We start from the raw sequence: 21148 nt of genomic DNA on the forward strand, positions 1-21148 counted from the left end.
CCTCTGTGCTGGAAGCAGTCTGCTCTGTGCTCTGCAGAACTCATTTTCTTTGTAATGTGGATATATGTGGCTTAGTTCCTTTTATCTCTTTAATTAACTCTGAACCTATTTTTTTTCCCTTGGTTGCTTCGTTTTTTTGCTTTCCGAAGTTCCCAGGTTAAAAAAAACCCCGAGTCACGCGACTTGGATGAACAGAAGATAATAAGTAATTGCTGAATAAGAAAATGAACTTGCTGCCAACATGCAGACTAGAAAATATGTAATTCTTATGCACCACCAGGATGGTTACTCTCCCATGTATTAAAGTGCTGGAGAGTTTACACCGCCCCATTTCACTTGCCTGCATTATTGACCTTAGCACTGGTTATTGCATGATTTATCAAACCGAATGTATCTTAAACGGCCATATTTTACTTTTATCATTATTTTTTTTTCCCCTGACGAATGCGGTTGCTGTTACCTCACTCCAGGTCACAGCTGCAAATAAAAAGGTTTGAAAGAACGGATTTGTGCCCTTGTTCGCCCATCCTAAGCGGCCGTTCGGCCCGCGCAGGCCGCAGCCCCTCGGCGACCCAACATGGCGACCGGGAGCCCGCGGTCACGTGACTTCAATTCCCCTTCGCTGGCGGCCGGGCGGCGTGCTGGCGTCACGGCCAGCGGGCGGGCCCCGTGACCGGAAGTTGTCGAGGGGGAGGCGGAAGTGAAAGCGGGGAGGCGGTTGGGCCCATTAAAGCCGAGCGAGGCGAGCGGCGGGCGGCAGCGAGGTGAGGGGGCGCCGCGGGACACGCACCGGGTGAGGCCTTGCGGGGTGCCGGGGATCGGGATCTCTTCACTGTGGGGTGGGGGGGTGGCTGGCGGCTCCGCCCCGGTCTCGGGAGCCGCTGGGCGGGGGGCGCCGTTCGGGGCCACTCCCTGCGGCCGGGGGGGGCCGCCGGGGCTCCCTCCGTGGGGCTGGCGGAGGTGCTGCCTTTGTGTCCCCGCTTCGGCCGGGGAGGGGCGGCGCTTGGCTGCCCCGGTGGCGGGGTCAGGCGGCCGGGGCTGAGCTCCCCGGGCCGGGCCTGGCGCTGCCCTCGGAACAATGGAGCTGGAGCGGGGGGTGTCCTCGGGAACGGGCTCCTCGACGCGGGCCTGTCCCGGGATGCGCGTTTTCGAGGCCTTTGTGGGAGCCTCCTCTGCTGAGGGGTTTAGAGAGGCCCGGAGTGGTGCCTCCCAGGGAGGGGAGCGTATTGTCTGTGACATGTGAAGCTGCTGCTGGCGCTGCCTCCCAAAGCGGCTTTTGGGCGGCTGGTGGCCTGCGCGCCGGTCCTTGGGGTGGCGGAATGTTGCTCTGGGTGGTCGGTGGATATCGCTTTTATGATGAGTGGGCTGCCCCGGCAGCGATTAATGTGACAAAACAGGCGGCTGGAGAGACTGGCAGTTATTGCGAAAGTCACTCTCAGAGTGTGTAAAGCCTGAGTCAGTTCTGAGGAGCATTGGAGTGGATGCTAAAAGTGCTTTTGGCTGTGAGTGTGTAATAAGGTAAATTAAATTATAGATACCCTATTAGTCTCTGGGTGTATATATAGACTAATAAATATGGAAATATCTAACAGTTGTACTTAAGACAACTGTGTTGCGTTCCCTGTAAACAGAGGGATTAGTAGTAAAACAGCTGTAGAAATGCTGTCTTGATGTGAAGTAAGAGGTAGTCTCAGCTTCAAAACGAGTACGTCCTGTCCAGTAACTCCAAACCCTTTGAGTCAAAGCTGGAGTTCTCAGAAGTGTCTCCCTGAAAACTAAAACTACTTGCTGATAAGCAGAGCTGTTGATATGCGTATATGAGTGGTTTTTGTACATAAATGGGGAACACACGATGGAACAAAGTCCTCCCAACTGTAAGCAAGCGGTTCTTTGTTTGCTGATTGCCAATATGGAAGCGTTAAACCTTCTAGTTCTTGCCGTTGGCCTGTGCCTTGTGTTCTGCGTGTCCATGTGGGAATTGGGGCTGGCGGAACTGAAGAGTTCTCTTTTTAGGGGAATGGTACATAACCAGCTGTGCCACAGCGCTTGGCTGGCTGCGATTTAAAGGTGTATTTATGGCTGTACTTTGTTCATGGGCTGTGGTGGTGCCGGCGCTGTGTGGTAGGAGCTGCAGCCTTGCTGTGCTTCCAGTAGAGCCAGGCTGCCGGAGTCAACGCGCCCTGTTCTCTCGGTAGCTGCACTTGAGGTTAAAGTGGGTGGAGTAATTTGAATACTCCTTGTTAAATAATCAGGGCTTCATGGATATACTTTTTCAGGAAGAACAAGTATACTTGTTTCTCTCTTTTCCCCCCTCCCCCTTGTGACTTCAACAGCTGACTGAACACATGACTTGCCCTCTCTGAGCTAATGAGGAGACCCACCAGGCCCGAGCCCTCAGAATCCAAAGCAGCTCTAATACTGTTAGTTTCAAGTGTTAGTGCCTTTTTTTTTTTGGTGGTAATACATTAATGCTCTTTTTCTGGTGTAAAAAAGCTGTAGGATGAGGTTAATCTGACCCCTCAATAAGTGAAACTTTTGGAATCCAGTAAGTCTCTTGCTCTTCCAACCTGCGGTGAGAAGTGTAACTGATAAGATGCAAAGCGGTAGCTGCGTTAAACTCTCTTCTTCCCTGTGGTGGTCCAGCTCCTCAAATACCCTACTGATAGTTCAACATGGCACACTAAGAATTGTATCTTAATAGGCAAAGGTGCCAAGTTAAGAATTTAAATAGTTATGTTGCAGAAACTACACTAGAGGCATCTTTGCCCTTCTGCTAAAGCCAGGTAACCAAATTCTGTACTGAGCAGCACAGAGAAGCAACACCATTGAGTCCTCAACCGAAAGTGGAAAACATACAAGCTCTGCTATAGGCTCAACTCCGAACTCGCTGAGGGAAGATACCACTTTGCTTGGTTTACTACCCAAAATGAATGCCTGCAGGCAAGAGGGCCATCAGATTCAATTTCTGCAGCACCTTCTTAAAGCTCCTGTTTTAAGACTGTTGTGTGAATTACCTGTTGGAGCAAATCTCTGTCCTTGAGGAAACATGACAATTGCAATCAAGCCATCTGTGCAGAACTATAAATAGCTTTGTCTCTAACATGTATGGGATTTTGGTCTGGCCTCTTTGTGAAAATGAGACTAGTTTATGCAGAACTGAACATTTGGCTGTAAACAATATTGTTTGCGCTTGATTAGGGTGCATTATTAAATGCTGTGTTGTGAGATGGGTGTCTGGCAAGCCCTGGTCTGGGAATAAAGGCTACGGAATGGGGCACTTGGATGTTTAAATTCTCTGAAACCAGTGGATGTGTGGGCTCACAGATACTTGCTGGAAGCTCTCCCTGCTGTTATAATATACCGATTTCTTCAGTAACTGAAGTAAATTGAGCATTTGATAAACAAGTAGAGAACCCTCACCTTGTATGCTGCCAGTGTTCCCTAAAGGCTTCTCCTTGGTTGTGGCCTGAACTGCTCTTAAGCCCTTATTACTGGGGCCCGACAGACCTAAAGTTCCCTTGCAGAACTGTAGAGTAATCTAGAGTTTGTTGCCTTGGTAGAAGGGAGTCCAGGTAAGACCTTAAAGGCTGAACTTGGCTGGGCACCAGCACGCTTGGGTCTGACAGCAATCCCGCATCCTTCAGATGCGGAGTTACTTAATCCTTGCACAGCATTGTTTCGATAATTGCAGTTTAATTGCCTGGTGAGTTGGAGTTCAGTTGGATTTCTCCCCTACAGCTTCCTAAAATCTCTTATAGCTGCTGTGTAACAGTGTGCCTGCAGGTGTGATCAGGTTGTGACAGTAGATTGTGAGAATAAAAGGGTCACTTTCTGCAGTGACAACCCAAGCATGGGCTGTGCATCTCACAGCTGGATTAGATATGGGTAATTAATGGAATGACAAGAGTTAACATACCATTTTCAGTTCTGCAGTTAGCTGCTCTATTGAAGATCATATTGAAGGTGCATTGAAAGGGAAAGAAAACTTCCAAATGAGCGCCCAAGGTCAGTGACTCCACACGTGCTGGTCAGAAATAGCAGGCGGTGAAGGAATACCCCTCATCACATGGCTGCTTGCTGGCTTCCAGCCTGCTTGTTGCTTTTGCTCTCCGTGCGCGGGGATGCAGCGCTGGAGCCCGGCATGCTGCTGCATTTTCTGCTCGGTGGAGATGTGCCGGGGTGATGTCATTGTTGCTGTTTGCGCTGTTCCTGCGAGACTGCTCCTCCTCTCCGGCGCCCAGCGCTCCGGCCGTGGGGAAGCCGAGTCAACGCTGCTGTTGCTAACTCATGGTCAGTGAGGGGAGGGAGGCAAGATCTTCAAGGTCACTGGAGTGGGGTGATTTACAGCTGATCCCAAATGGCCTTGATTCCTCTTGTTAGGGAGCGTGTGCTTGAGGCTTAGGCTGTTTTCACAGGGCAGTGAAACTTCAGGAGGGGCGCACTGCCTCTGAGATTTGATTGGAGTGTAAACTTGTGGCACAGGTTCCTATTTGTGTAACTTAAATAGCACTCGCTACATCAAGTGCCTTTTTTTTTTTTTTTTTTGCTCTTGCTTCCCTGTAACTACTTAAAATGCCACCTTAAGGTGACTAATTGTATCTAACTGTGCTTGCATGAATTGCAAATAGAAATTACTAAGTGAAATTGAGTAGATCCTTATGTTGTCAGTTAAGAAAACAGTATTTTTTCTGGAGTCTGTATTGCTGTGAGCTGTAACTTGGGTCACTTGGCAGATGTGGTGGACAGAAGTGAAGGCAGAGGCTGCCAGGCTGGAGCATCTGGACCTTAGTTGCAGGGGCTGTTGGTTTATTTAAGGAGTCCATGCTGAACGCCAGCTTCCAGCTGGGAAGCGGTGTCCTCTGAACAGTAACCTGCTTGGTGCTTGTTTCCCTCAAGTGGGCTGAGTCATTTGGTTCTTCAGCTCTTTCTTCCTCTTGCCTCCCAGACACAGATAACTGTAACTGAACTCCAAACTGGCACAGTGTGAACGGTGTCTCAAGCATGAGCAACGAGGTGGGTGTAACTGAGACACATTTAGGCCCAATCTTCTCCCCCTAACAAGATGATGCATTTTTACCAGCACCGCTGTTTTAATCTCACTGTGCAAGTCACTTCAATGAGTTGTTTTTGGTCCTTTATGGAGCTTCATCAAGAGAATTGCTGAGCTGGTGAAGCAGTGATGCAGGATCTGTGCAAGACCTATAAGGGTATGAAGTATGAGTCTGAAACTGAGTCTCCACAGTAGGAATTCCCTGTTAGGTGCTGACTCAGCTGTTGTGGTGAGCTCCCTGCTACGTTCCCATCCTGGGGCTGCTACTGAAATACTTGTCCTTCCTGCTCTGCAAACTGCATTTGCATAGTAAAAGATGGTGAGTGTGTGTGGGATCAGGAGTTCTGCTCGCAGATCAAGGTTTAGTTCTTAGGTTGCAGCTTGTCCCTAGAGGAAGCCTCACTACTGAGGACAGGACCTTGTGGAAGAGATGTATAGAAGTTAGGTTTTTGCCATTAGTGGTGGCCTTGTCCTGTTCCACATCTACTTGTGTGGCAGTAGGATGTCCCATGATATTTGTCCTATTTCTTCTGTCAAGCTCTTGGTGCTGAAGGAGAGACAACATTCACTCTTGCAGCTGAACCTACAGGGTCCCACAGGCCTCCTGAGAACCGTCATTTGACCTGAAGACCTGGAACTTTGTCCAAGTCTCCATTCAGTCCCTTGTGTCCTGCCCAGCTTCTAGGAACTGGTGGAAGCTGGCAACCAGGAGTAGATCAACAAGGCTTGTTTACCACTGACAAGGTCTAAGGTTTGTGCTTTGCTTAGCGCTGCAGAGGTTATCTAACACCTCCCATTTGTGTTTCTAAAACTGAAAGCATGACAGGAATGCGTGAAACCTTAAGAAGCTGTAGACAAAACTAGGAATTAATCTGAGTACTTGAAAAATACTGTCAGATATGGGAAAGGTCTAACAACTTTACTGTTTCTTAGTGGCCTGGCTAGCTTGCAATATTTTGAATTGGTCAGCCTTATCTTATCTAGCTGCCCCTGGTACTGTGCACAATTTGTAGAAAGCAAGGAAGGAATTATGTTCAGCGGGATGGCCTGATGTGAGAACCGTACAGGGGTTACTGAAACAGTTGGGTGGCTGTGTGCCAAGGGCTGACAGACAGGGCTGTATAAACCAGGCTGTATGGGCGCTATGGTTCCAGTTAGCAGGATGGGATTTGTCGGGCTTGATTTGGCAGCTCTCCACCGAGGAGACTGCTCTGGTAGAGACATGGCAACATGGAAGCTGTACCGGTGGAGCTGAAATGCTTTGCGTAGGCAAGGCCCTCAGTCAAGGCGCATGGCTTGTTGCCTGGTGTCTCCCAGCAGCCAGCAATGTGCTCAACTCTCCTCCCACATCCTGAGATTGTCTCCCCCAGGGCAGAATAGGGGAAGTTGAGCTTGATCTGATAAAGGGGGAAGGGTGTTAAAGCAAGCATGCCTGTTCTTGTAACAGCTTGATCCTTGGGGAAAATCGACTGGGAACTACCTGAAATCCTGTAGGATTTACAGGGGAATGGCTTCCTCCTGACAGGTGGGAACAGAGCAATATTGATTCTTCAGTGACAAAACTTAAGCCTCCAAAAGAAGGGTAGCTGGAGATCTTCAGACACTTGCTGTTAGCCTGCTAGGGCTCTGAATATGTCTGCCCATTCCTGCGAGAAAGATCTCCTGTGGTATAAGATCTCCTGTGGTATATCTCCTGAGAACACCCAGCTTTCAGTGAAATGTCTGGGTATGGCTTTCTTACAGAGCGGCCTTCCCAGAACCTGAAGACTACCACTTCACTAGCCCTGGTTTTCTGTTTGGGAATCCTGCTCTTGTTTCTGTGTGGCACTAGCTCTAAAAGGACCTTCTGCACTCCTGTCCTGCACACAGTTGCAGTCTTCAAATACCTGCTGCCTCCTGTGGAGATGATAGTGATCCTTGGGTTGCTGAGGAGCAAAGTGATCCATCCAGGATGGTTGCCCAGCACAGCTGGGGATGCTTTCTGAACTCCTTTCCCTCCCTCCTTTTGTCTCAGGCCACTTGTCACCTGGCAGAGTCTACATGTGCTGCTGCAATCTTAGGCCAAGCAGCAGTCTGGGCAAAGTAGTGTTCTTGTAGAAAGCAAGAAGTGACCTCCAGACCTTTCCCACCACTCCTAACCGTGCTGGAGGTCTGACTGAACATGCAGAGGCACATCTGCCTTGGTACTGTAAGCAAAGACATTTCTGTGCTTGTTTTGTTCCCACTTTGAAACCACATAGTCAGATGACATCTCTCCTTGAGAGAAGGTGGCTGCTGGGCTATCTAAACTGGTAGAGATTAGTTTTTTAGCTTTACTCTTTCCTGGGCATGGGGTTGGTCCTGCCTAGTTTGGACTTCTCTGGAGTCTTGCTTCAGAGCAAGGAACTTGTTCAGTTCTACATCTAGTGTTCAAACATTGTGCAGACATAAAGCAACCCTGGTCTGGAGAAGCGCCAGGAGGTGTAACAGGGCGGTGAATCAGTGAGGCTTGGACTGGAGGACTTGGCTTTGAGAACTCGGGCTTTGAGCCTGACTGATCATGTGCATCAGTGCCTCTCGGGAATGCAGAGCTCTCCGGATCTCGGCGCTCGCAGCCCGAGCAGAGTGCAGCTGAGCTGAGACCTCAGACAGGGCAGACCAGACCCCTTCTCACATGCAAGTCCTGTGATTGCACTGTGGACGTGGCTCTGACTGGGCACCAGTGGTGTTGCTTCTGCCTTCCCTGTGTCATCTGGACTCTGGCAAACTGGCCATTGCCATCTCCTTTTCCAAGGAGCTCTGAGCCCTTGCCCACAGCAGGGATGTGTTGTAGAGCCTCCAGCTGGGGACTGAGGCCATGTCTGGTGAGCTAAACCCTATTACCACTGAAAGGAGTGTCTGGGCCTTCCTTGATCACACTGAGAGCCTGTTCTGCTCACAACTGTTACAAAACTTGTGCTTTTTAGCTGGGTTTCCTGTATGTTGCTCCAAGCTGCATGTTGCCCCATCATTTTTTCCTTTTAGCACTGAGCTGTTATCCAGGAGCAGGATGCAGCAGAGTACGTGTGTGGGGCCTGGTCTCCCATCTGTCTGGTAGCCAGCTCACAGACCAGCTCTGTTGGCTGTTAGCACCATGTCACACCAGCTTTTGACCTGCATTGAGGCAGCCAGTGAAGCGAACTCAAAGCCAGGTGGCTGAGCTGTAGCTGGCTGGTTCCTGAGTTTCACTTGGTCCTGGAGCAGCTCCTCTGGCCCTGGAGGCTGCAGCTCCACCCTCAACGTGAAGGTGGAAACTTACTGCAAACAGCTGTAATCCAAAAAGCCAATTCCTCTGGGATACTGAAACATGTTTTAAGATTCTATTTTGATCTGAGCAGTGTCAGCGTGCTAGCAAACATCTAAAACTCTAGGCCATTCCTCAAGAAGGTGAAGCTTTTGGCTTAGGACTCTCAGGTGGGAGTGGGAGGTGCTGGGCAGCATACCTCCACCTGACAACTTGCAATAGAATGTTTTACACAAGGTCTCAAAAATTAATTTGTAGCTGAGGCTTCCTGAGCAGAGGTAATTCCTGCCTCACAGGGATAGCTGGGAAAGGCACCAACTGGACAGAAGCTGCTCCTGATGGAACTGCAGTATGTGGCAGGCAGCATTGCTGGGGAACGATGAGCTGTGCTTGAGCTCTTGGCTGGGTACCAGCAGGAGGGAGTTTGTTGGTTAGAGCATACATGTGTGGGGAGGAAGGAGGTGGAAAGCAGTTTGGAGATGCTACTGATACAGCAGTAACCAGAGTGCATGCTTCTGCAAAGCTGGCACAGGAATATCTTGCCAGCTGCTTTTGGTGTGGGCTTCACTTTGATTCTCTGCAGTGCAGCAGCAATGCCTGAAACCCCTCCTAAAGCATCTCTGACTGGGTGGACTGGAGGAGCCCGTTGCCCTAAAAAGCAACCCCTTTACAGACAGTTCTTGCAAGTCATAATTTCCTTTTTAGGGCCAAAGCCAGTGCATGTCCCTGCTAAATGTGAGGATTTCCTAGGTGGGACCTTCCAGCCGGCTGGGGAAGCTGAGCTACTAGTAAACCTGTCACAGGAGTGGGAGAAGGTGCTGTCCTGGCCTGGCTTGTGCAGCTCTTGCCAATGCAAGACTCACCTTGCTGTTAAAACTTCTTGTGCTTCTGTAGCAGTCCTCAGTATGAGGATGCCAGACACTTGTTCCACTTGTAGAGTGCTCAAGTTTGGTAAGGAAAATACAGAGGCTCTGTAGCAGTCAAAAAAATCTCAGGAGAATGCCAGTGTTAAAGGTTGATATCTGCTGGCCTCAGGAAGACCTTCATGTTGAATTGCTCAGGCTGTCACTTGTAGCTTTTCATTAGTGAACACCTGTGTTAGCTATGTCTGTGTGACCAGGTAGTTGGAACCAAGCTGTTATTACGTTGTAAATCTTGTTCAGCTCTGTCTTGAGCTCATACTGCACTAGGAGATAGAGGCTTCAGTACAAAGGGTGTCTGGGCCATCTGGATCTGCAAGTGGGAACTATGATCTTGGTAAACTAATGGCAATTGGAGACTATTTGCCTTTCCTCAGGACGAGGCCTTGCATTTTCAGGGTAGTTGAATTGTAACAAATTCATGTGCCTGCTTGAAGCCTCAGCTAAACTTGGCTTGATAAATCATGGCAGGGTACAGTGTGTCCATGAGGCAAGTGATATGTGCCAGTCTGTGCTTGGTCCTGTAAGAACAGCATCAACATCCCAGGAGCATCTTGTTTCAGTGGCTGAAGCTCTAAGCTGACAGTACCTCTTGAGGTGCCAAACATGCCAGGGAACTTCTGAGAAGGAACTAGTTCAATCTGAGCTGGTCCCTGAATCATTCTTCCAGCTTCAGTTTCCTTGAAGAAATGCAGAACCATTGAGGAGGGGAATAAAAATAGCTCTTTGCTGTACTACAGAGACTTAATGCTTTGCAGCCTCCCCCGTGCTGGAGAGAACAGTGAGCAGAGGTGGCGTTTCTGTGTCGGAAATGCACTTAGCCAATTTCAGGACAGAAGGTTCTTCCAGTGTTCCAGTGTGGCTGCATTCTGCTCAGTCTGGTCGTTGTGGTGAGTGCACTGCAGTGTGTGGTGTCCCCGATGAGTATTGCTCTGTCCAGATTGGCTTTCTCATGGTTGGGTGTTTCTGCTAAAGGTCCTGCGATATAGTGAAGTGAATGATCTGCTTATCAGCTGCTGCACCCAGAACAGACCTGCAGGAGAGTCAGCTTCACATGTGCCTTTTTGTGGAACATCGTACTCTTGTGCTGCCTGCTGGGGCAGGGGAGCAGAACTCTGTATTCGTAAGTGCCACAGTGAGTTCAGCTCTGCCTGGTACTTGTTCACCTACCACTTTGCACCTTGTCAGCGTAGTGTTCGATATCCTTGGCAAAGGAAATAAGGTGTGAGGTGCAGTCCAACAGTCTTGCTTCAGCGCTGAGCTGGTTTCTAGCAGAAGGTGCAGATGACAAGCTGCTAGATGCAGGAGCAGAGCACTTCTGGTCAAATGTCACAGTTCTTCGAAGTCTCTGCATAACTGTGCTTTGGTTCTTGGTTAGAATTGTGACTTATCTGTTTAAATAGCAAAGCTGCAACAGTAAGGGCTGTTCCAGCAGCTTGTCAACAGGTTCAAAACTGCTGTGGATGAGCTGCTGACTTCTGTGGAGGTGAGATATATATATATTTCTTTTTTTTTCCCCTTCCCCCACAATAAAACTGCCCATGAACAACTTAACTGGGGGTTCCTCTGGCAAGGCCCACTGTTAAAGGATAGCTAATCTGGTGGGCCATCAAAGCAAGCTCCTACTGTTCCTTGGTGCACCAACCTAATTAATATTAAAATGCTTGCACTGCGACTTGGCACATACGAACATCTCTAAGGAATCCTTAACCATCCATTTCTGCTTTGAGTTACAGCAGCTGTCTTAATATAGCAAGCGAAAGAACAGTTGTAATGTATTCCAAAGCAACAAGGGAAGCCTAATTAGATCTGGCATAGGCTTTATTTGGTGTTGCATCTGAGGAGCTGTAGCGTTATGGAGCTTCATAGAACAGTTTTTGAATCTTCCTTTCAGATCAACTAAGCCAGGAACAGAGCAGCTCCAGAGCCACAAGCAGGAGAACTACTTGAATACTGTGGGAGAGTGTGCTATCCTGGGCTTAATCTCGTGAGGGTCAATGTATTGTTGACAGCTTGTTTGCCTAGAGGGTTAGGCATTAAAAATTGAGTGGGAAGACTCCTCTCCTGTAATAGAGGCGGCTGTATCGTTCTTCTGGCACCAGTTAAGCCAGGAGGAGGAGCGATGCTGACTGGTCTCCTGATCGACGGGAGGTTTCTGATGGCTCCCAAGCAGGGCTGGCTGGGAGTGCTGTGTTCTGAGCAGTCATGCAGGTGACTTTGCTCTGAGAGACTTCACACAGTGGAAAAACAGAACTGATGTCTTGGATTGAATCTTAACAAACTGGTTTTTCTTCATGACATCTCTGAAAAAGGAAGCATTTGTTCAGAAATGCTCCTGGGACTGGCTGTGAGCTCGCACACTGCCATCTTAAGGGCTTCTGTGACTCTGACAGGGTGCTGCTCTAGGTAATTATAACAAATATCATAAAGCAAGGTGAGCTATGCATATAATGCGAAATAGTCTTGGATATCACTGACTCAGCACTATCCCAGTTTTGATCTCATCTCAGGCTGATCTTGCTCTTTGCATGAGCGTGAGGGAAGCCCTGCACAGCCTACACATCAGCTTAATTCAGTAATTTAATGTTTCTTGCAGATGCGAAGGGAGAAACTCCTCAGATGAACTAGCTTCTCCTTCAGGTACTCAAACCTGCTTTGTCTGTGAGCTGAAGCTACATTCTTCTTGGTCTCCCTTTGGTTTTTGTGCTAGCAAGCTGCAACAGGAATGACATCTGCATAGTTTAGAGCGTGTATGTGGGCTCCATTTCTGGGACAGAAGGTAGTGATGAACCTACTCAATGCCATGTAATGTGAGGAAACCACCTATATTAACAAGGGAATAATCATAAATTGCTTCTGGTTTCAGGCAAGCAAATCTTTGAGTACTGAACCTGGCCTGGGGTTGGTTGCTTAGGCCTGGTTCTACTGACACAGCAAATGACATGTGGTAACCAGGATCAACTGAAGTATTTCTGAGCTTACTTGGACTGCAATGTGTGGAAGTGTCCTCTGCCATGAAGATATTGTATTTGCTGTTGGATTAATATGAGCTGAAGTCACCAGGATCCTTTTCATGGTGTTAAGGACACTGTACTAAGGCTTTGCTCACAGGATCCTCAGAGAGCACCAGTGTCTTTCACTTCCAGTACTCAGCTTCTTAAAAACATGGCCTGGAAGTAAATGTTGGAGGAGGTACAGTATCCTGTCCTTGGAGTAGTATGTCCCTTTGGGTTGCTTCATAAGAAAGCCCACTTAAGACAACAGAGATGTCTTCAGTCTATCTAGACTGGAAATCCCACTAGGGCTGGTCTGTTTAGCACAAATCAGTGATACAAAACTGGAGCTGCTGTTGGAGACCTGCTCAGGCACACACAACATGGTAAGGATAAGGGAAAAATAGCAATGGCGGTGCTGTAGAGAGCAACTTGATGCTGCTTAAACTTAGAAGGGTTTCCTTCTATAGGAAGGCTCCAGGAGAGCAGACACTGGTAGTTCCTTTAAGACCTGGAGCTGTGGTGTCATCTTAAGGTGAAGTCTCTTCTACTGGGCAAGGAATAACTCTGAAGTGTTGGTCTGTTTATAACTGTAATGAGAAGATTAAGAGGGCTTGGCCTGTCAGCTGGCTGGGCTTCAAAGCAGCGTTGATCAAGGCAAGCAGAACGGGGCTGGGAAACTCTGGATAGTGGCCACTGCTGGCCCCAACAGGACCAGAGTTCCTCACTGTCCCATGGCCTGCACCAAATACCAAGTGAGGCAGCTCCTTCTGTGCTGTGGCTCATATCCGTTGCCTCACCTGGGCTGGAAGGTGTGTCTCACCTGCTGGGTGTTCATGAGGCACTAATAGCCCCTCACACTGCTGGGGTGGCCCGTCAGCTATGACAAGAAGGCAGTGTCACGTCTGACTCAGGCTTCCTTCCCATGGCTGCTCAGCTCAGCTGCTGCCAAGGTGATGAGACCTGACAGAGCAGTTTCCCTTCCCTTCATAGTGGGGCTTCAGGCTCTGTTGAACTGGAGTGCTAAGCATCCAGTGTGATTTAGAGTTGTAATTCAGAGCTCTGCAAATCCCTCCCTGAGCAGGAGAACTAATGCCAGCTTGTCCAAAGCTGCTTCAAATAGCAGAAAGCAATGAGCTGCAGCAGCTGGTGGCAAGCAATACTGGAAACACTGAGGAAAGCAGAAGCAGGACATGCTGGGTTCTGGCACGGTCACTTCAGGGTGAGTTGTTTTCCTCTGTCCTGAGGAAAACAGGTCGTTCTCACACTGGATTTGAACCCATACAGATGTTTTCCATAACAGTTCAGTGTACACAGCTGTCTCTAAGCTCTGCTCCCTTGCTTCTTGCTCTGTCTGGACTCATTGTGCTGCAGAAGTCTCTGACTTGGTTAGCACCAGAGTCACTTGTGCTATGTGCTCTGGAAACACAGGGGGTGCTTGAAGGAGCTCAAATGGGCTGTTCTCCCCGTGGCTGCAGAGGAGATGAGCTGTGAAGTGTGAATCTTGGCAGGAGCAGAAGCAGGACCGAATGTTGGGGTTGTTGACAACTTTGAGCTGGCTACATCTTGGCCAGTGTAGCTGCGCTGCCAGTTGGATCATTGAGCAACACGCTCCAGCGTAGAGAGCCTTGGGAAAGAGAGGTGTTTACACTTGGAAAGCTGTCCTGGGCAGGCTCTTGGGCATCTGTTAACAACCATCTAAGGACAGCATGAGCTCCTTGGGTGGCCTATCACTGCTGTTTGCTTAACAGCCTTATCTTCTGAACAGTGTTTCCCATCTAGATGTATCAGTAGGTGCATGAAGTGGGAGCAGTCCAATGAGGTGTTGCTGTAGGTACACCACAGCATGGCTTCTGCATCACTCACTGATGGCGAAGTCTGGAAGACTGCATGTCTTAACACTCAAAGATTGAGATGATTAAGGCCTTTTGCACTTGGACTCGGCATCTAGTAAGAGGCTCGTGGAGCTTGGAACGTGTTGCCTGCTGTAGTGGTGGAATTAAGCGAGTTGCAGTTATCCAGCAGCTTAGGTTGTTGCGTATCCCAGGAAATGCATAGGACTGAGCTGCTCAGATGCATATATCCATGTTGTTGTAGAACTGGAGGCCTCCTTGGCTGTGAAACTCAGGAGGAGCTCCTGAAGATTCAGAGTTGTGTGGTGCAATCAATGTGGTGTAGCACGATGGGAGTTTTAGGGTATCCAAAACCCCATATAAGGGTTTAATACATGAAAGCTGTTGTCAAGGGTCTTTGAACTCAAGTAGCACAGCCATAGCCACCTTCAGGCTCTTCTTGCTGTACAGGACCTGCAGAGCTCCTCAGGGAAAGCCAAGGAGTCCTTGTGCCCTGGACCAAGTCAGTACAAACCAGGGTCTGAGCACCTAGGAATGGATTGTCCCATCCCCTCCCTAGAGGTGGGGAGAGGGGTCTTGGGGTAGGAAGAGCATGCAGAACCACTAATAACCAGACTTTGAACTTGCCCTCACTGTGCTGAAGCACATCCAGAAGTGTATTCAGGCCTGATGCAGCTGATGCACTTGGAGCTCCTTCACTAACCTGAAGGAGACCTGAGAGTAAGTAAGAGTGTGGAACTCGGGAGCTCACTCTTGCTAATTGGATGGACCCTTAGTGACCTATTTGGAGCTACCTGCCTGTAAAGGACTGGAGCCATGGCAGGATGCAACTCGACAAACTGCTCATCATGCAACATAGCAATAGACTGAAAGTTGGGGTTTGTCACCATAGCCTTGTCCTGCCACACAATGGGAGGTGGCAGTAGTTGCCTTCAGATGCTCTCAGCAAAGCTGTGGAGTCTGGTAACAGTTTGTCTTGTAATTCAGCTGTTCAGCTGACCTGTGCGGTTGTGTTGGGGCTGTTTCAACCACAGTGTATTCTTGGGACACAACACCTTCACCAAGCACAGCTGCTAGAGAAAGCGTTTGCTTTGCCAAGCTGAACCTCAAAGGTGGAGGAAGCCTTTTTTCTTCTTCTACTGAACAGCATAAAAAAGCTTGTGTGGTGTTAGGCACATCTGTGCTTACATCTCACTTAACAGCATCTGTAAGAATTAGTCTGTATTGAGAGCTGATCTCCTTCACTGCAGTGCCTCTGGTGAGGCTGAGGGACGTGGCCTGTGCTAGTAAACCCACAGAATGGCCTGGAAATAGGGTCCAAAATGGACTTAGTACTGTAAAGGGCAAGTGCTTGGCTCATCTACCTGTTGGTATAAGTTGTCCCTGCTGGTCTGACATTCTTCTGCCAATGAAATGGCCAAACACCTGGTTAGTAGCTGAGAATTGAAGGAGCGCTGGGCTCTGCCCATTGCTGGGACTGGGGTTTCTCAGATTCCTAACTTGCTGCTTTTTGCCTTGAGGAATGACATGCTCATGATGGGATTGTTCTTCTTCCTTCCTAGTGTAAAAGATGACTTCTAGGAAGAAAGTGTTACTGAAAGTCATCATCCTTGGAGACTCTGGGTAAGTGGAGGAGGCTTCAGGCTGCCAGTTTGCATTCCCAGCGGGAACCTGGGTGCTCTGTAAGAAACCATCTGTGCTGGGAGGAGAGATTGTTTACAGCCTGAGACAGCTGTGTTACCTGAGAGTGTTAACAACTCTTTGCCACCCTCTGTCCTGAATGTGTCCCTGCAGTTTAATATCTGCAAGTCCTGTCACAATGTGAAATGGGAGATGCAGCGGGCAGACCACTCCGGTAGTAAAACTGGATATAACCTTTCTGCAAGGAGGCCAAGTGTGGTGTTGAAATGAGCATTTCACTTAAAACAAGAAAAAACAAACAAAACCCCACTAGTAAGCAATCTTAGGTGGCTTCTTAAAGCTCTGCCTCTGTCAGACACATGGGTTCTATTGAGCCATCTGCTCAGCTCCTGTCTGACCCGGCTAGATCCTGACCCTTGCAGGGAAAGGCTTTGCTCTGTGCTGTTGAGCAAGGAGTCTGCTCTGTGCTTACAGGTTGCTTACTGTGCAGGCTGTAACTGGACTCCCAGGACATAAGGCTTATTTATACCACTGTGTCCAGCAAGCTGTTGATCAGAGAGTCTTTTTCAGCCACAGAGAGGGCATGTGAGCCTGTAAGCTGGCTCTCTGTGTACCTAATAGATGTGTGTGTGAGCTGTTGCCAGCTGAGATTGTCTGTTCCTCCACCTCCTCCTTCTGCAGAGGCTGAAGATGACTGTTTTTGGTGGGTTTCTCTGGGGCTCTTCATCTTCTTCCAAAATTGCCCTCATGATCATAATATGATGCATGTTCCTCACCACGGATCAGATTACTGATGGGGAAACAAGGTTTCTCAAGATCGTTATCCTTTGTATCCTTAGGTAGCTAGTGCACTTAACATGTTGCTTCAGCATTTGTTGCTGTAAAAGCCCCTTCTTGCAGAGGTTGGTGTGTTTTCCCTGGTTGAAAGAGCAGGGGGCTGTGGTAGAAGGTGAAGGGCACTTGGATGGGCGGTTAATTCAAATACTGTAGAAGCAGCCTACTTAATCCTTTTTTTTTTTGGTCTTTCTGTACAGGGTGGGAAAGACATCGCTTATGAACCAGTATGTGAACAAGAAATTCAGTAACCAGTACAAGGCTACGATAGGCGCAGACTTCCTGACAAAAGAGGTGATGGTGGATGACAGGCTAGTGACAATGCAGGTAAGGAGTGACTCTGCTCCCTGCTGCAGGGCCCATGCGTGTGTGGAAAGATCTGCTCCTGTGTCGTCCAGAGCTGTGCAGGAGTCAGCGTACAAGGGAAGGCAAAGATCAGTTTGGGCTCAGCTAAGAGCAGCTTTTGCCAGCATTTGGTACTGTCAGTAAACTAGATCTTGGTAGAAACATGCACTTCCCTACATTCGTGAGCTGGAAAGGGCTGGGAAAGGGCTCCTTGGGTCAACTACTCATGCTGCCCTGAGTCCTGTGGGTACAGTATTAATCTGCCAGTTTGCTTATGTCTCCGCTATCTGAAGCTTTAATCTCTCTGTGGTGAGACTGGCAGCAAGGCAGCAAAAGCCCTGTGGCAGCTAGAGGAGAGTGTTTGGACTGTACTGGTGCCTCAGTGCAGCCAAGTTCTGCATGCAGATCACCTGCTGATCCTCATCTCCAAGTCCTGCTTGCCTAGAACAGGGCTATGTTGTTGAGGCTGGACACAAAAAGGGTTAACTGTCTTTAGAACTGTGTTCCTGGCTCTTGATACTTGGTGCCTGCAGAGATTCCCCACTCTTCAGCTCTTCTCTCTGGCTCGCTGGGGGCTGTTGATTCCTGGTGGGAAGTTTTGAAATGAATGCCTTATAACTGTGGACTGGCTGTGTCAGAGCTGGCTTATCTGCCCTGTTCTTTTGCTCCAGATATGGGATACAGCAGGACAAGAACGATTTCAGTCTCTGGGAGTTGCCTTCTACAGGGGAGCAGACTGCTGCGTGCTGGTGTTTGATGTCACGGCCCCCAACACATTCAAAACTCTAGACAGCTGGAGGGACGAATTCCTCATTCAGGCCAGTCCAAGGGATCCTGAGAACTTTCCTTTTGTTGTGCTGGGAAACAAGATTGACCTAGAAAACAGACAAGTGAGTACCAGGACTTGTAAGCCACCTCTTAGCAAATTGCTGGAGTGGGAGAGCTGGTGGGAACAGGGGAGGGTTATCTGAGGAATGGGAGTGGGAGGTGCCTGGTGCTGCTCAGCTGTCCTGTGCTGCTGGGGAAGAGTTTCTCCTGCCTGGAGGGTCAGACACCTTTGCACAGCCTGCTCCTGCCCACTGCTGGAAGGATCGCAGGGAGTCCCTGCAAGAAGAGGAGTTGATTCTCCTCCTGAATTGCTGAGGAACTCCTATGGGAATAAGTCCCTGCCTGAGCAGTCTGTCCTGCGGTCTCGTCTTCCTTGGGTGTGGTGTGTGGTGCTCATTGCCCTGGGGCTGAGGGTAACTGGTGGTGGGCAGCAGTCTCCTGTGCTCTGTATCAAGGCTGTAGTTTTGATGAGATCAGAACTGCTGTCGTGGCTCAGGCTGGGTATAAGGAGTCTCTGGCCTTGCCCTGGAAATAAAACCCTCTTCCCACGAAGCTGAAGGTGATGCTGCCGCTCTCTTTCCCACCCAGGTCACCACAAAACGGGCACAAGCCTGGTGCTACAGTAAAAACAACATCCCCTACTTTGAAACCAGTGCCAAGGAGGCCATTAATGTGGAACAAGCTTTCCAGACGATTGCACGAAATGCACTTAAACAGGTAGGGAGGGGGGCGGTGGGTTCCCTCTGCCTGCTGAGCCTGGCTGCTGTGGGCGGCCGTGGGCTCTCCAGCAGCCTTCCCCAGCTGGGAACAGCTCCTTGCACACTCAGAGCTGCCTGTAGAACCACAGCACTGATTCCTCTCGCCTTCTCTCCCTCTAGGAAACTGAAGTGGAGCTTTACAATGAATTCCCCGAACCCATCAAACTAGACAAGAATGACCGAGTGAAGGCTTCTGCGGAGAGCTGCAGCTGCTGAGGGGAGAGGGAGGGGTTGAGCACAGTCCTTCACAAACAAATATCACACTTAGGCCTTCAAACACACAGCCCCTCTTCTGTGTTTAAAACAAAATTTAAAGAAAAATTTCCATCTCCAGCTGCCAAAATCCACCCATCTCCCATGAGCATCTGTGAGTCCCCCACTTCAGAGCTCACATCCCCCACCACCCACATCACACTTCATGGTAACAGACCTTTCTCTTAGTTTAAAATGGAAACTCTTATGTATGTTTGGAACTGAATCTTAATTCCAGGTGTCCAATGGAGAGAAACTGTTTACAGGTAATCTGTGTAACAAGTTACATTTTTAACTGTCTCGTGTTTTCCCCTGTGAAGGCTGCAACTGGAAAGGCTGATTACCCATAGCTCATCGCAAGCTCAGCACTCAGTCCAACTAGGTTGAGTTTTGTATGTATCTCTGTTAATGCTTGTTACTTTTAACTAATCAGATCTTTTTACAGTATCCATGTATTATGTAATGCTTCTTTAGGAAAAATCTTATAGTACATGTTAATATATGCAACCAATTAAAAATGTATAAATTAGTGTAAAAATCCTGAATTTACATGTTCAAGTACTGAAACACAGATTGTGTGGAAAGTGAGGAGGACGCTTGTGAACTGCAGCGTGCTAGCAGCGCGGGGTCCAGCAGGAGGCAGTATTCTGTACAGTAGAGATGAACTATGTAAGCCTTCTTGTCTTGAGGCCAAAAGGCTTCATCTTCTGGAAAAAAAAAAAATCTGTCTGGCTTCCTTGTATTTAAATTCTCAGATTAGCATAACAGCATTGATATGCACACTGGATTATTGGATTTAAAATTAAATACAGCTATGAAATGACCTCGTTTGTTCACCTCCCCTACTGCTTAACTCCTGACACCCTGCAGTGAGCGTGCGAAGGAGCCGGAGCTGACGTGTCCCCGTGGCTCTGGTGCTGCGGAAGGAGCTCCTCTCCCACCGGGGCTGCGCTAGCTGTTTCTCAATGAGTGACCTGGACTATGAATCTTCCCTTTCTTCTTACTGACTGCTAATCTGGATTTTTGGTATGGAAAAAACTGGCAATCTAGTCCCTTTCCTCTCTTCCTTTCTTCCTGGTATTTGTTCTTGCGTTTGTAGCTTGCTTAAATGGAGCCCTTCTACCTGTTTTCCAGAGGTCTACATTCTAGTACGTAGGCTGAGCTCTTCTGTAAAGAGACAAACATGATGCCAATAAACTTAACAAGAACAAGCCTTCTCGTTTACTTCTGTTTCTGACTTTGTTTTTTCTGCACTAACATGCTTGCTTTCCTCTGTCTAGTCACCATTTTAGCAAGCTAATTGAAGGATGCTTGTGCAAGGCTGGACTTAGTGAGTTAAGGACCTTTCCTTGGTCTTAAGCCTTTAATTTCTAGATGCTGGGCATGACCTTCTGCTTGCACTCAGCAAGGCTGAGCTCACTGCTCCTGTGCTCGCAGGAAGATGGAAAACAAAGTGTAGAGAAATGAGGCCAGTTATTTCAAGAGCCTTCTAACAGTCTTTGTGTTCTATATCCTATTTTATGCCTTTGTCCTATCATGCTTTTCTCTCACTTCACTGGGCTTTTGCTGTCCATGTCCATTTTGAATAACAACTGTGCAATAGTGATGTGTGCTGGTGGGACTACTATCCTAGCTGTAGCTTTTTGGAAGACTCAGACCTGCTCATCTCCATTTAAAGTGTCACTCTGTGCTTGTTTTCTGTAGATACAGAAAGCTGGCGGGGGGGGGGTTGAAATGACTCCAAAGTGGCATTTGGGGGAAAGGGGATGGTTTGGACTCTGCACCTCCCTCCTGGTGCAGATGGGGAAGAGCCCGGTGGAGATTGTTAACCTCTGCCATCAACTAAACTGGTGGTGACACAAGGCAAAGTAGTAGGATGGCCAGGGAGCTCCTTGCCACAGGATGCTGTGAGAATTACTTGAGTCGTCTTTGTGATCTGGAGAAGGTGTTGAGTACAAGTGGGCTCAAACCCACTGTTAAAACCCCTCCTGCAGCGCCAGAGCAGCCTTGGGGCTCTTTCTTTGTGCTGGAGGAGCTGCAGGTGCCACAATGCCGTGTGACAAGGGGATGTGATGCTGGGCAATGGAAGGGGACACCTGAGATGTTCAGCCCATGCTCTGCAGTAGCCAAGCTCCAGGCCTGGGTTTGCTGGTTTTGGGAGGAGGGGAGGGTGTCAGTACCACAAACTACACCGTGTGTAACAGGCAACAGCCACAACCAGCGCCCTGAACATCCGAAGGTGTGATGGCCCTGCCAGTGGGTGTAACTGTGGGTTTGGGGCAGGTGTGGGGCTGGGGGGCTGCACCCCTCTGAGGGCTGGGAGCCGTTTGCGAGCGCAGCTGTGGTTTATCGGCTGCTGGGGCGAATACAAAGGCTGCGGAATTGAACATCTGTGCAGCAGGGGCTGTGGGG

At 48.9% G+C, this 21148-nt stretch overlaps 1 protein-coding gene across 3 annotated transcripts; it reads left to right on the top strand.

Annotated features, from left to right (window-relative positions):
* The first annotated feature begins 604 nt into the window (after window positions 1-604).
* RAB7A (RAB7A, member RAS oncogene family) lies at window positions 605-19559 on the top strand. 3 transcript variants are annotated; one of them, XM_065075690.1, is made up of 7 exons: window positions 695-793; window positions 11829-11872; window positions 15641-15701; window positions 16754-16880; window positions 17570-17788; window positions 18315-18443; window positions 18605-19559. In XM_065075690.1, the coding sequence occupies exons 3-7, from the start codon at window positions 15649-15651 to the stop codon at window positions 18698-18700; spliced, it is 624 nt and encodes a 207-aa protein (XP_064931762.1). In that variant the 5' UTR covers window positions 695-793; window positions 11829-11872; window positions 15641-15648; the 3' UTR covers window positions 18701-19559. The 3 variants fall into 3 exon arrangements, with proteins under 3 accessions (XP_005507577.1, XP_005507576.1, XP_064931762.1); XM_005507520.3 differs by lacking the exon at window positions 11829-11872 and having other exon boundaries at window positions 605-764; XM_005507519.3 differs by lacking the exon at window positions 11829-11872 and having other exon boundaries at window positions 682-793.
* The last annotated feature ends 1589 nt before the right edge of the window (window positions 19560-21148 follow it).

This window comes from Columba livia, chromosome 10 (assembly GCF_036013475.1).
Source record: "Columba livia isolate bColLiv1 breed racing homer chromosome 10, bColLiv1.pat.W.v2, whole genome shotgun sequence".
In the NCBI taxonomy this organism is placed as follows: Eukaryota; Metazoa; Chordata; class Aves; order Columbiformes; family Columbidae; genus Columba; species Columba livia.

Bases quoted from the DNA above. Each gene is read 5' to 3' on its own strand.
- RAB7A (XM_005507520.3), top strand. From the start codon at position 15,649: ATGACTTCTAGGAAGAAAGTGTTACTGAAAGTCATCATCCTTGGAGAC. The intron at 15,702-16,753 runs GTAAGTGGAGGA...CTTTCTGTACAG, and splicing joins ATCATCCTTGGAGACTCTGG to GGTGGGAAAGACATCGCTTA. The intron at 17,789-18,314 runs GTGAGTACCAGG...TTTCCCACCCAG, and splicing joins TTGACCTAGAAAACAGACAA to GTCACCACAAAACGGGCACA.